Source organism: Gopherus flavomarginatus, chromosome 1, assembly GCF_025201925.1.
Source record: "Gopherus flavomarginatus isolate rGopFla2 chromosome 1, rGopFla2.mat.asm, whole genome shotgun sequence".
In the NCBI taxonomy this organism is placed as follows: domain Eukaryota; kingdom Metazoa; phylum Chordata; order Testudines; family Testudinidae; genus Gopherus; species Gopherus flavomarginatus.
In genome coordinates this window covers 71220250-71236467 of record NC_066617.1, presented here as the reverse complement: position 1 = coordinate 71236467, position 16218 = coordinate 71220250, and the positions used below count along the sequence as shown (strand labels likewise).

The 16218-nt window shown below is 41.6% G+C and overlaps 1 protein-coding gene across 6 annotated transcripts in view; it reads right to left on the bottom strand.

Moving 5' to 3' along the window:
- LGR5 (leucine rich repeat containing G protein-coupled receptor 5) overlaps positions 1-16218 on the bottom strand; it is a 136846-nt gene that overhangs the window by 28618 nt on the left and 92010 nt on the right. For all 6 annotated transcript variants that reach the window (XM_050934750.1, XM_050934754.1, XM_050934782.1 and 3 more), the window contains exons 5-7: positions 13528-13743; positions 9355-9426; positions 5653-5721 (exon numbers count right to left, since the gene is read on the bottom strand). In XM_050934750.1, the coding sequence (XP_050790707.1) occupies positions 5653-5721; positions 9355-9426; positions 13528-13743 (357 nt within the window). The remainder of the gene's footprint in view (positions 1-5652; positions 5722-9354; positions 9427-13527; positions 13744-16218) is intronic.

Sequence of the window (16218 nt, the reverse complement as noted above, 5' to 3'; positions counted from 1 at the left end):
CAGGCAGAGACTGAATTTAGGGGACTAAAACACCCTGGCTGAAGCCACACAGTCTGATATTAGGAGATCTTATGTGAAAGAGGCCAAAAATCTGAAGCAAAAAGATGATACAAAACACATATACAGTAAAACCCGCCAAGAGCCACCACTCATGGGAGTTAGCAAAAGCAGTCTTTTATTAGAGGTGGTCTCTCTTTAAAGGTCTGCACACCAGATAGCGGTGTTCCATGGCCTCTGTAAAAGCAGAAAAGAGTCTTGTGGCACCTTATAGACTAACAGACGTTTTGGAGCATGAGCTTTCGTGGGTGAATACCCACTTCGTCAGATGCATGTAGTGGAAATTTCCAGGGGCAGGTATATATAAGCAAGCAAGAAGCAGGCTAGAGATAACGAGGTTAGTTCAATCAGGGAGGATGAGGCACTCTTCCAGCAGCTGAGGTGTGAAAACCAAGAGAGGAGAAACTGGTTTTGTAGCTGGCAAACCATTCACAGTCTTTGTTTTATCCTGAGCTGATGGTATCAAATTTGCAGATGAACTGAAGCTCAGCAGTTTCTCTTTGAAGTCTGGTCCTGAAGTTTTTTTTGCTGCAGGATGGCCACTTTAAGATCTGCTATTGTGTGGCCAGGGAGGCTGAAGTGTTCTCCTACAGGTTTTTGTATATTGCCATTCCTAATATCTGATTTGTGTCCATTTATCCTTTTCCGTAGAGACTGTCCAGTTTGGCCGATGTACATAGCAGAGAGGCATTGCTGGCATATGATGGCGTATATTACATTGGTGGACGTGCAGGTGAATGAACTGGTGATGGTGTGGCTGATCTGGTTAGGTCCTGTGATGGTGTTGCTGGTGTAGATATGTGGGCAGAGTTGGCATCAAGGTTTGTTGCATGGATTGGTTCCTAAGTTAGAGATACTATGGTGCGGTGTGCAGTTACTGGTGAGAATATACTTCAGGTTGAGAGGTTGTCTGTGGGCGAGGACTGGCCTGCCACCCAAGGCCTGTGAAAGATTAGGATCATTGTCCAGGATGGGTTGTAGATCCCTGATGATGTGTTGGAGGGGTTTTAGCTGGGGACTGTATGTGATGGCCAGTGGAGTCCTGTTGGTTTCTTTCTTGGGTTTGTCTTGCAGTAGGAGACTTCTGGGTATACGTCTGGCTCTGTTGATCTGTTTCCTTATTTCCTCGTGCGGGTATTGTAGTTTTGAGAATGCTTGATGGAGATTTTGTAGGTGTTGGTCTCTGTCTGAGGTGTTAGAGCAGATATGGTTGTACCTCAGTGCTTGGCTGTAGATAATGGATTGTGTGGTGTGCCCGAGATGGAAGCTGGAGGCATGAAGGTAGGCATAGCAGTCGGTAGGTTTTCGGTATGGAGTGATGTTAATGTGACCATCACTTATTTGCACAGTGGTGTCTAGGAAGTGGACCTCCTGTGTAGATTGGTCCAGGCTGAGGTTGATGGTGGGGTGGAAGCTGTTGAAATCATGCTGGAATTTTTCCAGAGTCTCCTTCCCATGGGTCCAGATGATGAAGATGTCATCAATGTAGCGTAGGCAGAGAAGGGGTGTGAGTGGACGAGAGCTGAGGAAGCGTTGTTCCAGGTCAGCCATAAAAATGTTGGCATATTGTGGGGCCATGCAGGTGCCCATACTGGTGCCACTGATCTGGAGATATATATTGTCATCAAATTTGAAATAGTTGTGTGTGAGGATAAAGGCACAGAGCTCAGCAAGCAGTTGTGCTGTGCCATCATCAGGGATACTGTTCCTGACAGCTTGTATTCCATCAGTGTGTGGGATGTTAGTGTAGAGAGCCTCTACATCCATGGTGGCTAGGATGGTGTTTTCTGGAAGGTCACCAATGCATTGTAGTTTCCTCAGGAAATCAGTGGTGTCATGGAGATAGCTGGGAGTGCTGGTGCCATAGGGTCTGAGTAGAGAGTCCACATATCCAGACAGTCCTTCAGTGAGAGTGCCAATGCCCGAGACGATGGGGTGTCCAGGATTTCCGGGTTTGTGGATCTTGGGTGGTAGATAGAATAACCCTGGTCGGGGCTCTAAGGGTATGTTGATTTGTTCCGGTGTTAGTGTAGGGAGTGCCCTGAGTAGATGGTGCAGTTTCTTAGTGTATTCCTCAGTGGGATCTGAGGGAAGTGGCCTGTAGAATTTGGTATTGGAGAGTAGTCTGGCGGCCTCCTTTTGGTAGTCAGACCTGTTCATGATGACAACAGCACCTCCTTTATCAACCTCTGATTATAATGTCAGGGTGGTTTCTGAGGCTGTGGATGGCATTGCGTTCTGCACGACTTCGATTATGAGGCGAGCAATGTTGTTTTTCCACAATTTCCGCCTGTGCACGTTGGTGGACGCATTCTATGTATAGGTCCAGACTGTCATTTCAACCCTCAGGAGGAGTCCATGTGGAGTTCTTCTTGTGCTGTTGGTGGGAGGGTAATTGTGTATCAGTGGGCTGTTCAGTGTTGTCCTGAAAGTATTCTTTGAGTTGGAGATGGCGAAAGTAGGCTTCCAGATCGCCGCAGAACTGTATCATGTTAGTAGGGGTGGCAGGGCAGAAAGAAAGTCCTCGAGATAGGACAGATTTTTCTTCTGGGCTGAGTGTGTGGTTGGATAGATTGACGATATTGCTGGGTGGGTTAGGGGTACCACGGTTGTGGCTCCATGTGGCAAATAGGAGTTTAGACAGCTTACAGTCCTTTTTCCTTTGTAGAGAGGTGAAGTGAGTAATGTAGATCTCCTGTCTTATTTTAGTGAAGTCCGTTTGTATGGAAGCTTTGTTATTTATGAGAGGCTCCAGGTTGGAGAGCTCTTTTTTGATGTTTTCCTGTTTGCTGTATAGGATGCTGATCAGGTGCTTCCTCAGTTTCTTTGATAGAGTATGGCATAGTCTCTCATTGTGGTCTGTGTAGTGTGTAGATAGCAGTGGATTTTTTACCTTTAGTCCATTTGGTATGATGTCCATCCATTTGCATTTGGAAAGGATGATGATATCTGTCTGTATTTGTCCAAGTTTCTTCATGAGGTTGATGGATTTCCACTCCATAAGGCTAAATGCAGTGCCTTGCATGGTTTCAAGTATCAAGAGGGGTAGCCGTGTTAGTCTGGATCTGTAAAAGCAGCAAAGAGTCTTGTGGCACCTTATAGACTAACAGACATTTTGGAGCATGAGTTTTCGTGGGTGAATACCTATTTCGTCGGATGCATGTAGTGGAAATTTCCAGGGGCAAGGCTATATAAGCAAGCAAGAAGCAGGCTAGAGATAACGAGGTTAGTTCAATCAGGGAAGATGAGGCCTCTGTAAGTAGTCACTTGTGACAGGTGGTCTCAGAGGTAGTCATTAAGGCTGGTTTTACTGAAGTTTGTTTCAAATACTTTCTAAGAAATTTACAATTTCAACTTTTTGATGTAGATTTTTATGCCCAGAGAATAATATATTGAAGGGACACCTTGATCATAAAAACTGTGCCCCTGATTCACAGGGCCAGTCAGGATTTGTTCAGTGCACATCTGGGTATCACCTTTGTGGCTACCCCATCCTGAAGTCAGCAGATGCCACTCCCTCAGAGCTATTGTATTTTATGTCAAGGGGCCATTATGGCAGCTGGGAATAAGGTAGATTAGTAGCCCATAGCCAGAATGCCTTCTCTCTGACCACGTTCCCTATGCCAGAACTGGAGTGCTGGCATAGAAGCTGCAGCGCTGACCCTACATTGCCTAGGGATTCTGAAGGATTTTCCAAGCAGCCTGTTATATTGGCTTTATATCTGCTTTGTATGGCAACAGCAACCCGAAGCACTCTAAGGGTATGTCTACACTGCAATTAGACACCTGTGGCTGGCCCGTGCCAGCTGGCTTGGGCACAGGGGCTGTTTAATTGTGGTGTATATGTTAGGGATCAGGCTGGAGTCTGGATTCTAGGACCCTGCGACGTGGGAGGGTCCTAGAATAGAGGCTCCAGCCTGAGCTGGAATGTCTACACCACAGTTAAACAGCCCCTTAGCCCATGCCCTGTGAGATTCAGTCAGCAGGCACAGGCAAGTTGAGGGTTTTAATTGCAGTGTAGACGAACCCTTAGGGCTTGGCTACACTGGAGAGCTGCAGCGCTGGTGAGGGGGTTACAGCGCTGCAACTCAGGATGTGGCCACACTTGCAAAGCACAGCCAGCGCTGCAACTCCCTGGTTGCAGCGCTGGCTGTACACCTGGTCTGCCTCGGGTGTAGCGATTCCAGCGCTGGTGATGCAGCGCTGGTCAGCAAGTGTGGACACCACCAGCGCTTTTATTGGCCTCCGGGGTATAAGGAGGTATCCCAGAATTCCTGTCCACAACAAACCAGAAGAATGGCTGAACTCCAATCTCCCCGTAGCTACTTGCTAAAAAACAAACACAGCTGCTCTGTGCTCCAGTGAGCGAGCCACCGAAGGCAGGAGAATTGCTTTGGAATGTTCAAAGCTGTTTGCTTGAGGAGAGAGGGGGGAGGGGTAATGTTGAGCAACTGTTTATGTGATCTGACGGCTATTTAGGAGTGCATAATTAGCATTTAGTGAATAAGAGACAGGTGGGGGAAAGGTCAAAACTTAAAATGATTGAAGGTAGGCACTGTGTATCTTCCAGTCCTTACAACTTGCAAGGCAGGGAGCTGAGAACAGTGTCAGCTCCAAAAATCCACTCTCTCTGTCTCCCCCACGCTCCCTGTCACATTCCACCCCACCCCCTCTTTTGAAAAGCACGTTGCAGCCACTTGAATGCTGGGATAGCTGCCCACAATGCACCACTCCCAACAGCGCTGCAAATGCTGCAAATGTGGCCACACTGCAGCGCTGGTAGCTGTCAGTGTGGCCACACTGCAGCGCTGGCCCTACACAGCTGTACGAACACAGCTGTAACTACCAGCGCTGCAGAACTGTAAGTGTAGCCATGGCCTTAGTGGCCTAGTGAATCTGTGATCATCTATGTTTTAAAAAATGCCTGCTGGTGCTATCTTTAACATCAAAGATCATTCAAACAGAAAGAATTTAAGAAATCTAACTGACTGGTAACTTTCTAGCTGTTTGCTTATTTTGCAATTCAACTAGCTTGCACAATTAATCTAGGCTGGTCAGTTTCACCTTTGATTTTAGTCTGTTTTACAAACCATGTCTAAGCTTCCAGAAGTTTTCCAGTTTACAACACTGCACTTGAATGCTTACACTGAAAAAAAAAAAAACCTGTTTAAAATATGGTTAAAAATGACTCCCCTATTTCCCCAAAGTGCCTATGAGTGAAAAGAAATTCCTGCTTCTTTTTCCTAGCTCGGGCATTGCGCCTTTTGAAACAAGTCTCACATTTGAAGCTGAAACAGAATTGATAGTGTCCTTTTATTATTATGATATACTGCATTTCAAGGATAAAGTTCCAAAAAAGAATGCTCTCTCATAAACTCTTTTCAGTACAAAAGAGCATTTGTAACAAGTAAATGTTATCAAAGTTAAATGTTCTGAATGAAATGCTGAAAATTTCCTTTTATATATGTTGGCATGCTTGCTAACTTTTCCAGGATATAGAAAATTTTGAAGAGTACTGATAGAAATCATCAGCTTTTCCCAAATAAAAAACATTGTCCAAAGCATCCTCTCTATAAGGTAGAGTTCAATACTTACAGTTCTTTTAAGTTTGTGAGTGTCCTGATAGCAATGGGGAATTCATCCAGACTGTTGTAATTTAAATCTCTGCATAAAAACAGATCACATAATTTAGGTTATACACTGTTTAAGGGATAACAGAATTTGTTGGGATTTGTAAGGAAGTATCACCTTTCATGCATTAAATAAAGAAATAGGTCCAAAGGCTAGGGAATCCTCAAAATGTGATGTTTTCTAATAAACACCATCCAATGCAGATCATCATTTTTATTTTTGATCATGGTGCTATTTTTAATTGTTACCAATTTGGAAATGAGAAAATATGGACATTTACAAATGCTACTAAGCCACCTGCTATTTTGTGATCTCTCCTCCCCACCATACATTTGTAAACATGAAAGGAAAATCTATCCTTACCTAGGGACAATTTTGCAACTTTTACATATGAAAAATGCCCAAATTTTTTCTCTTAAAACTGATTTTTAAAATAAATGCCTGTACTTGTACAGTGAATTGACTCTTACATGGTTCATAGTCACATTATTTAGGTTCAGTTTGCCTCTTTTCCAACTCCCATGTTTATCATGCTTTACTTTCTTTTCTGACCTGTTTCTTGGCACAGTATATGAGAACAAGAAAGATAAATATTCAGGAATAGCACAGGAGAAATATCAATGGAAAAATATTTATTAGGCAAACCCCCTGTCCCAATGAAGTCAATGGCAAAACTTCTATTGATTTAAATGGGGCAAGGATTTGACCTATTCTGAGATTTTAAGATTGCAGTAAGGTTGACAATATCAATACAGAGTAAAGGAGAAAGAACAACTCCTTACCACACACAAGTCGTAAAAATAATATTTTATTTAGGTTAGCAACCTGATACTCTATTTTAAGAACTGCTTGTTAGTGAGACATTTCCTCATTCCAGCACATTCACTAGCCACGTGCTTATTCCTGGCCTGGGAAACCCATGCACATCATCTGATAGAAGAATTTGGCCCAAGTATGCAGTTAAAATTAAAATGAAGAAAGGTCTGTTTTGTCAAACTATGCAGCTCGATGGAGCACTGTAGAAGCTTCTGCTTTGTAGAGGATAAATTTTAAACAATTTAAATAAGAAATAATTTGACTAAATTAAATAAAAACAATGATTCACATTGGACTTTAACAAAATAACATCATCCTTAATAATACAGGCAGGAAACTGCTGTTGGTAGTCAACAGGGCTTTTCTTCCTGTTTGTAAATCCCTTCAGGCCCTGTGTGTTGATTACACAGATAATGAGTATTTGTAATTTGGTTTGGGCCACTAGCTGAGCTGAATCTGCCCAGACTGGGAAGAGGATAACCCTGTGACACTCAACGCAGCCCAGGAGATTGGCTATCTTGATGCTAGATTCCAAAACAGCCTCCCCACTGATGGTTGTGCCAACTAATGCAATAATAAACATGACTGTGGCAGGTATCATATTCTCCAAGTTCTCCTCCCTCCTTTCCAGGGTCAAAATTGACATTTATATCTTCTTCCCTTTCACACCAGCTAGCCAGGGCTGGAAGGATAACTAAAATCACTGCTTTTTCCCTCCATTTCAGGACAGTTGAATACTGTTATGTGCAGGAGCAGCGCCAGGGTTTTTGGCACCCTAGGCGCAGGGCCGGCTCTAGCCATTTCACTGCCCCAAGCATGGCGGCACGCCGCGGGGGGCGCTCTGCTGCTCACCGGTCCCACAGCTCCAGTGGACCTCCCGCAGGCGTTCCTGCGGAGGGTCCACTGGTCCCGCGGCTCCGGTGGACCTGCCACAGGCGTGCCTGCAGATGCTCCACCGGAGCCGCGGGACCAGTGGACCCTCCGCAGGAAAGCCTGCGGGAGGTCCACTGGAGCAGCCTGCCGCCGTCCTGGCAAAATGCCGCCCCCCTAAATCCTGGTGCCCTAGGCGACCGCCTAGGTCGCCTAAATGGAAGCGCCGGCCCTGGTTATGTGTATCGTATCAGAGAGGTAGCCGTGTTAGTCTGGATCTGCAAAAGCAGCAAAGAGTCCTGTGGCACCTTATAGACTAACAGACATTTTGGAGCATGAGCTTTCGTGGGTGAATACCCACTTCGTCGGATGCATGCAGTGGAAATTTCCAGGGGCAGGTATATATATGCAAGCAAGAAGCAGGCTAGAGATAACGAGGTTAGTTCAATCAGGGAGGATGAGGCCCTCTTCTAGCAGCTGAGGTGTGAAAACCAAGGGAGGAGAAACTGGTTTTGTAGTTGGCAAACCATTCACAGTCTTTGTTTAATCCTGAGCTGATGGTTATGTGTATGTCTTCTTAAAGAACAATCACATTTTCCCTCTTCTGTTCTGGTATTTTATTGAGGGACTTTCTCTCTATGCACAGTAGGTAAAAGTCAAAGCTGTAACATTGCAGGGTGCTCTTGACAATAGAAGACTCAAGTTCTAGTAGAGAGGATTAGTATATGTGATCAAAATTTAAACTTTCGATCCTAGTGGAACTGGAAAGTGAGCACTGCATGGTTTTGTGGATTAAAAAGCAAACCAACCACTAGGTTCTGATGATGTTTGTATGATATTTGGTTTATTCACTCTGCCTGTGGCACATAAAAGCCTAGTCTCCTGTGGGCTGGAATGCTTTGGTCCAATTTCAGTTGTTGAGTTTAGTGTGCTGGTGCTGTGTGGTTGTGATGGCTTGTGATATACACCAGGTCAGATTAGATGATATATTGGTCCCTTCTGGCCTGAAACTCTATGACTTCTGCATCAGCACCAAAGCCGTTGGGCCTCTTGAAGCGCCCTGGTTGGGTAAAGTTGGTTATGATCTGTGGAAAGGGTTCACTTGGTTGTGGTACAGGAGAGGGAGGGGAATAGATATGCAAGGATTATTGTCCCTTAGGCATTAGTGGGTCAGGGCTCCAGTGCCAAACAGAGGTGGTGATATCTTTATTTGTGTATGTCTGGAGCAAATTACTTTCCTTTAAACTTTGGAGTTGTTTTCCTGTTTAGTCTTCTTTTCCCAGAATTCTTTTTTTCTTATGCCATTCAGGGAAGCCTTGTGTTCACCTCCTGCACTTTACTGAACTATTGTAGGTGCTAAGGTGACTTTATCCCTCTAACACAGAAACTTTTCAAGCGAATCCTTTAAAGACTAACAACTGGAGCAATTTTTAAAAAGGAAGAACATGTTTGTACTTGATGCTACCTGGAGCTTTTCCTTTGTTCAAGAGGTCAAAGTATCTGACTGCTTCTGCAATCACACTATGTGGCAAGATGCATTCTGCAAACTTAAAAGCTTTTTGGTTACAATGAATTTTTCCTTAACCTCTATGTCAATTAGCTTTGCTGACGAAAGATAAACAAACAAATAGCACTATCAAAGCAAGAATAACTATCCCTGAATAGTCATTTGTTATTTTGCGCCTGGTACAGTTTTAAAATGTCATTAAATAATTTATTAATATATGCTGACTACAAAAAAAGCAGTGTAGCTTTATAGTTGAGAAATAGGATCATTGCACACAATTACTGTGTACTGCAGTCATTGTAAACAATCATTCAGAGCCTGTAGCAATTAAGCAAGCCAAAAAGCATGTTTGGCTTTTAGCAATTAAGCAAGCCAAATAGCATGTTTGGTATTTTTATTCTTTCAGAATATTAATGAAAACACTGAAAAAAAAAAAGGGAGGTGGGGAGGAAACAAATAAGAGGTCAACTCACAAAGTCTCTAGGTTGTGGAGCCCATCAAAGCATTTCTTTCCCAGGGAGTAGATTCTATTGTTATGGAGATGTCTGCAGGGGAACATTAAGAGCACAGTCAGGAAAGCACATTGCACACAGTGGAGTTACGCAAAACATGTGGATGGTTAAATCAAAAGAAACTTATTTTCAGGCATGCACTGATTATATGCAAGTCATGCTTTTTGCAAGAGTATGTATAGGAGGGCATTTCCCCAACCTCTACCCCCCACTCCCCACCCACGCACCAAGGCTTTGAGTTGGTTCCACAGACAGGTTTTGCTTTTAAACTGCAGAGATTGTGATTCTTTCATTTAATGTATTTGTTTTCTGTCTTCATATTTGTTTTAAAAGTGCCTAGCCTGACGTTCTAATTTTAGACACATGGGGATTAAGTGATCTGAAACTTTAAAAATAGGGTCACTGGTGATTTTAAAAATATATATTTAAATTAAATACAAGGTCTTAAAAAGTGTATGTGGGTTTTGTTTTTGGGTAGGAGGAGTGGGCAGGATGGGAAGCAGGGAAGTGACATAATGTACATGAGGCCTGAGGAAATGTAGTAAGAAACAAATAAATTCACATGACCAAAAATCAGAATTTCAGTGTGAGTTAGTAAATATAACTGACCTCACTGATGCTACAACTTGACTTCCTCCCTGTTAAACTAAAATAATCAACAATTAATTTCCAGTGGTATGTTACGTAATTTATAGGATTTTCAGTTTGACTTTTTTTGGTAGTGATTGGCTTGAAACAAACCTGCAGATCTGAAAGTTTGGGATATTCAAAATTCAGCTTAGAATTTTGCTGCTTATGCCTATTTCTAAATTTTTAGATCTTAATAGAGAAATTGCTCTGTGTAGCTTATTAACATAGATGGATGTAACTTAGTGTAATTTCAATGCATTTTTTTAAGAGAATGCTTTTCCAACTGACTTCTCTCTCCTATTTTACCTTCCTCACTCCTCCCTCATGGTATGACAGAAACTGTGGGAGTTGTACATAAAAGAAGAGAAGGTCTGTGAATGTGAGAGTCAGACACTATTTTCATCCATGTCTTTGCTTTACACAGAAGTATTTTAGTTATCAGAAGCTCTCAATAAATTTTTCAGAACCTACACAAACTGTATTCAGCTATTTATCAACTGACTCTAAAAGATATTCTGATGTACCAAAAAATGAGTTTTTTCTCCTCTCTAGGAAGAAACCTCAATCATTTTGATCCCACATACTATATTGACCTTTTAGGCTATAGCAGTATGAAGAATTTGCCCCAAAACTCCAATTAGTTTTGCATCTTTAATAACCACAGGTCCAATCCTGCTCCCATTGAAGCCTATGTGAGTTCTCCCACTGACTTAAGATTTGCAGAACTGGAGAGAGGGTAGTAAAATATGTGTACAGGACCACACTAAGTGATTTGGAGAGACTGGAACAATGGGTGCTGCAGATAGTTAAGGGTGATTAAATACTAGTAACTCTAAAGTCTTACACCCAGAAACAGGAGATAAACAGCAGATGCAAAATGAGGGGACCTAGCCAAGCAGCAGCACCTATTGCATCAAGTAAAGCTTGTTTTCATCTTGTCTTCTTAATTGTCCTAATGTTACTGAAGTTTCAGCAGGGAAGGTGGGGAAATGAGACTGGGAGGAGAGCTGGGGCATGAGAGGATCTCTACCTTAACAAGTGGTTGACAACGTGATGAAAAATAACAGGGATCTGGAAGCTCAGCCAAATGACACATACCCACATTCTTTTAAAGGTTAAAATCTAAAAAGGTTAAAATCTCATACTGAAACTCAATCTGTACCCACACAGGCAGAGAGCAAAGTCTGTCCACAAGGTGGTAGATGGAATTCCTTCTGCTTACCCTGGTATGGCTTGTACCTTGTACAATTGTACTGCTCACATTCTGCACTTGCTAGAGGTAACGGATCAGCTTTTATGGTTGTGACACTCTGCACCCCATATTTATCATAGTGGTAGGATTATGATATGATTATGACGTAATAATAATGCATCTTGTACAAAATGTGTTATGTGAGGTGTCAATGGAAAATGATGGTTTACTGAATATGATTATCCTATTTGTATGAATGTTTCATGGAGTTATGAATATTGATTGTATTTGTATTTCAGATGTGCTTGCACCTGGGTAACACCCACAAAAATTTACATAAAGCCTAGCCAGCACATCATGAATGGCCTATTCAAGTTGAATGGCCCATCAAAAAAGACAACGGGACATGGAAGAGGCTTATCCTCACCTGGGGATGCTTCAGTCATCCTATGGATAATGGCTGCTATGACTCATCGGCGCATGCAAGGGGTCGTGACTAGATCACATGATACTGAACTGCATTTTGGTATTTGTATTTTTCCACAAACTGGGCTGGGAACTTGGCTTGGAACAAAGGGGTTCCCACCATATGGAGTAAGCTATAAAAGGGGGAAATGACATCACCAAGAGGCCTCACTCCCTACACAACAGAACATCTGGAAACACAGACTGAACTGTGGGGAGTGCTGGTCCCGGGCGGGAAAGAAGGAATCTTATCTGTGTATGGAAGCTTGGTGAACTGTTTGTACTAACAGGGTGAGACACTGCTTGATTCAAATCCTAACTAGTGTATAACACTTAGATTGCATGTAGTTTGCTTGAAGTGTGTGGGGAATCCGCTCAGGAACAGGGGCTGGGGCATTGTTGTCTTCTCCACATCAAGGGAGGGGTGGACTTAGGGTTACCAGATAGCAATTGTGAAAAAATGGGATGGGGTGGGGGGTAATAGGCGCCTATATAAGATAAAGTCCCCAAAAATGGGACTGTCCCTTTAAAAATGGGACCTCTGGTCACCCTAGGTGGACTGGGTAAAAAATTTATACTGGTCAGACTTTTGACCAGGGCAAGACGGTACAGCTCTGGGGTTGTAGGCGGTGGAGCTGGGAGGGTGGGGGAGCGCACTGGAGTTGTTCCATTGTCATTTTATGAGTGGCTGAGGAGAAGCCTTCACGTAACTGCAGCTGGGTGTGTCACTGTGAGTACAAGTCCTGTAGCTTGTCACAGCATCACGCGGGTGGGGGGGGGAAGAGGGAGCCCAGGCTAATGAGACAGAGGGCTCAGTGATACCCCAGTTCCAGGTTGTACCCCGGTGGGGGGAACCCATCACAGTGGTAGCCTATAATAAAGTGCACTGAAATAATCCAATCATAGTGTCCCAAAGGCTTGCATCATGGCTATCAGATCAGCATGTTAGAATATGTTAAAATATATTTAACATCTTACATACAATGGTTTCGTGCTGCCTACAAACCATGAATGTCTTTAATAATGGCCATGTTTCAGTATATCCTGAAACAATTCCTGAATAATTTTTCTAATAATAGAACAGAAGTTTTTTCAATTTGGGATAGTCCCAGAAGATCTGAAGATGATTCCTCAGGAACTGGAATTCCTTCCAGGATTTTCTGTGAATTTTGTATCTGTTTTGTTCAGTAATACTGGTAGGGGAACATATCTACTGTTATGTAGATATCTACACAAACTCTCTGTGAAGGGAACTTTCTCAGTTCATACTTGTTAGCATTCTATCCTTCTAGTCCTTTAGAGATTTGAGTTAACTTCCTTTTCCCGTCCTAGCCTCATGTTGTCAATATTGCCCTATGGTCTTAAGTAAAAATGTGTACACATGTAAACAGCCTTCCAGTACTATGATTTTATAAATAATATCTAAGATACAAAAGTCCAGTTTTTTCAACTTATCTCTTCACTGACATTCTGAAGAAAATTTTATTTGCCACTAATTCTCTGCATCGTTATAAATAAACATATCTGCAAGTTAAATCTTTACATTATGTGGAGTGGAAAGGTCATTTAATAAGGTTGCAAAAGTTATAGCTTTAAACACAATCCAAGAATAAAAGGCAAACTTCAGGTTTATAGCCCAAAATATCAATTTAATGCTAAAACTATAACATAAAACAATAGCCCATATTAACCAACCTCAAGGTTTACAGATCATTTCACATTTTTAGGCAGTCTAGTTTTAAAGTATCTCTTACAAAGCTTAATTTAGACATTGCATCTTGAAATAATTTATTACAAGGAGGACAAGGTCTTGCAAAAATCATTTTAAAAAAATCAGTAAAACTTACAGAACTACCAAACTGGAGAGGTTTCCAAAAGCATAGTCTGGTATGTGATGTATTTTGTTCAACGCCAGTGTCATTGCCTGAAGTGCTGATAAACTCCTAAAAGCTTGCACAGGAATTTCTGTCAAAGAGTTGTCATCCAGCCACAAGTGTCTAAGAGAGACCAAGCCACTGAAGCAGTTGGGTGGCACGTAGTTGATGTGGTTGGCATCCAGACGTCTAAAAAATCAGATATTTAGAATACTGACTCTGAGAAAAATGTAATGAATCAACACAAGAGACCTGAAAGGATATTGTCAAGTACAGTATGCTCCAAAGGGGTGGGGGTGGGGGGAGGGGAGGGTTATCACATCCCCTTTTGGTGCTCTGGAGATATCCACATTTTCTTCTACTTTACGTTCTGGTCCTTGAGGCCCCACAATATGGTCAACATTCTTATGTGACTCTTTTATGGACTGAAGGGGTCACTTCTGAATGGCGCAGGGCACTCCTCCGTGGGCTGAGCAATGAGTTTATTTCCCCTTCTGAGCTCTCAGTCACCTTAAGGGATTAAAAACTAGGCAAGAAATTCATTCAGAGACTCTTTCGTTATTTTTATGTCTCTGGGTCATGGGATTGCTTCTGCGTAACTGAAAGAAGCATTTGACTCTCCGTCGTTTTCAGCACCATCTTAGAAGCCTGAAAAGAAAATTTTATTTCTGACTAATTGTATCTATTGCATTTTGTGAAATATGGGTTCTTCCTGTGTTTCTAATGAAGGCTGAAGTTAATGTGTCATTTGCAAGGCAGAGACGACTTCCCTTTATTTTGCACCAGCATTACCATTGAGCTGGTTTCATCAGTAGGAAAAACTTTGATTGCTGCAGAACCAACACAGGGAGAACAACTGCACAACAGACTATTTGTTTTTCTCTAGATTCTACAGGCCTCATTGTGATCTCACACTGGTGTAAATCAGGAATAATCAATGCAGTTTCAAGGGTATAAACAGGTCTGAGATAAGAATCAGGCCCTATATAATCAGTGGTTTAAAATTATTTTTATTTTGTGCTCCTGGCAGAGCACAATTGAAAGAACATATCAACTTTCTGAAATGTCAGGGAACATATACGTGATCTGTATGCTTATCATAACTCTTCTATGCTTCTACTTACTTCTAATCTGCTTTAATGACTTTGCACACTTGTTTGCACTACAAAAGTTATTATTTAGCCCTTTTGTTCAGGCTGACAGTTTACAGGATGTTATTAAAAGGAAGCAGTAGTGAATTTTCAAAAGCATGTTTGAAAACATTACAGAACAAACAGATGCACCCTGAGCGTAAGGAGGTAATCCTTCACAACCTGAACTGGATCCATTTGAGAGAGGGGGAATGAATACTCTTTGTGGCAAGCATACTAATCTCTTTATTAAAGTGCTTCCTCATTTAGAGTCATGTAAAATGTCGGGTCTATTGTGTCTTCTAGTTCACAGTACTTCTACCTACTGCATGAGAACCAATAATGAATTCTAAGGCTCCGTGCCAGACTGGCAAATAACTGAGACAAGGTCAGTTGGAACAAATTTATAAAGTTCAGTGTCAAAGCCCTTATACACTTAAATTTTCACTATAATAACTGACATGGCAAGCAGCAGAGACAGAGCTTCCAAAATAACTCAAGGGTCTGTCAACAATGGGTGAGGCTGAAAATGTTTAGAAATACCCATGCTGTACCTCCTTTGCCTGTGTTTTCAAATAAGGTATAATTTGAGTGAATAGATGGCGTTTCTTTGTGTTTGGTTAGAAGTAAATTTCTTGTCTGCATGATGTCTGTATGTAAACTAAGGAGTTATAGTTGCACTAGTTTGACAGTTACACTGATTAAAGAATGGAGGCTTTATTCAATTTAAATCTGTTACTGTATTGCAATTAACATCTTGTCTGATGTGGGGTCTCAGTTTGCAGCACGTGTTGACTCCAAAGGGACTACATGCACAACGGTTGCAGGATAGAAGTTGTTAGGTATAGTAAGTTGTTTTAGATGATACAGAAACTATGGATGAAATCCTGGCTGCACTGAAGTTAATGGCAATATTTCCATTGATTTCAGTGGGATCAGGATTTCATCCTCCACATATATTTTACAGAAAATTTAGAAACTGAGTTAGTTGAAAGTGTAAATTCTCAAATTTAAATGGTATTGTCCCCTGTATGTGTGTGTGTGCAGTCATATTTAATTGTGATTCACAGCTAGGTGAATTATTGTTTCAATAGCTGGCAAAGCAAGAAGCTACTATGGCTTATGCAGTATGTAATGTAGTTGCAGGACTTACAAGTGCTCTTAAAATGTATGACCAACAAATGTTTCTTTGTTATCTAATTATTTTTTAAAATAAAATTCCTGAGTACCATTTTCCTACTTGCAGATAATAAACATTTCATTAGTGGTTTATGTGTTTCCTGGCATCATATAAATAATTTATACTGATGTATAAAACATTGAGCAAAATCATAGTTTTCAGCCAATTTTTTTACTCGTGTTGATCAAAGTTTTGGCACTTTCAAAACTAAACCCATTAACTCATAAACATGACCTTACTTATAATTTAAAATATATAGTTAACATGTGGGCAGTTTAAAAGATCTATTATATTCCAAAGAAAGCCAACTTAGGGATACAAAAATATTTGATCTCCTCTGATAGGCAGCCTATA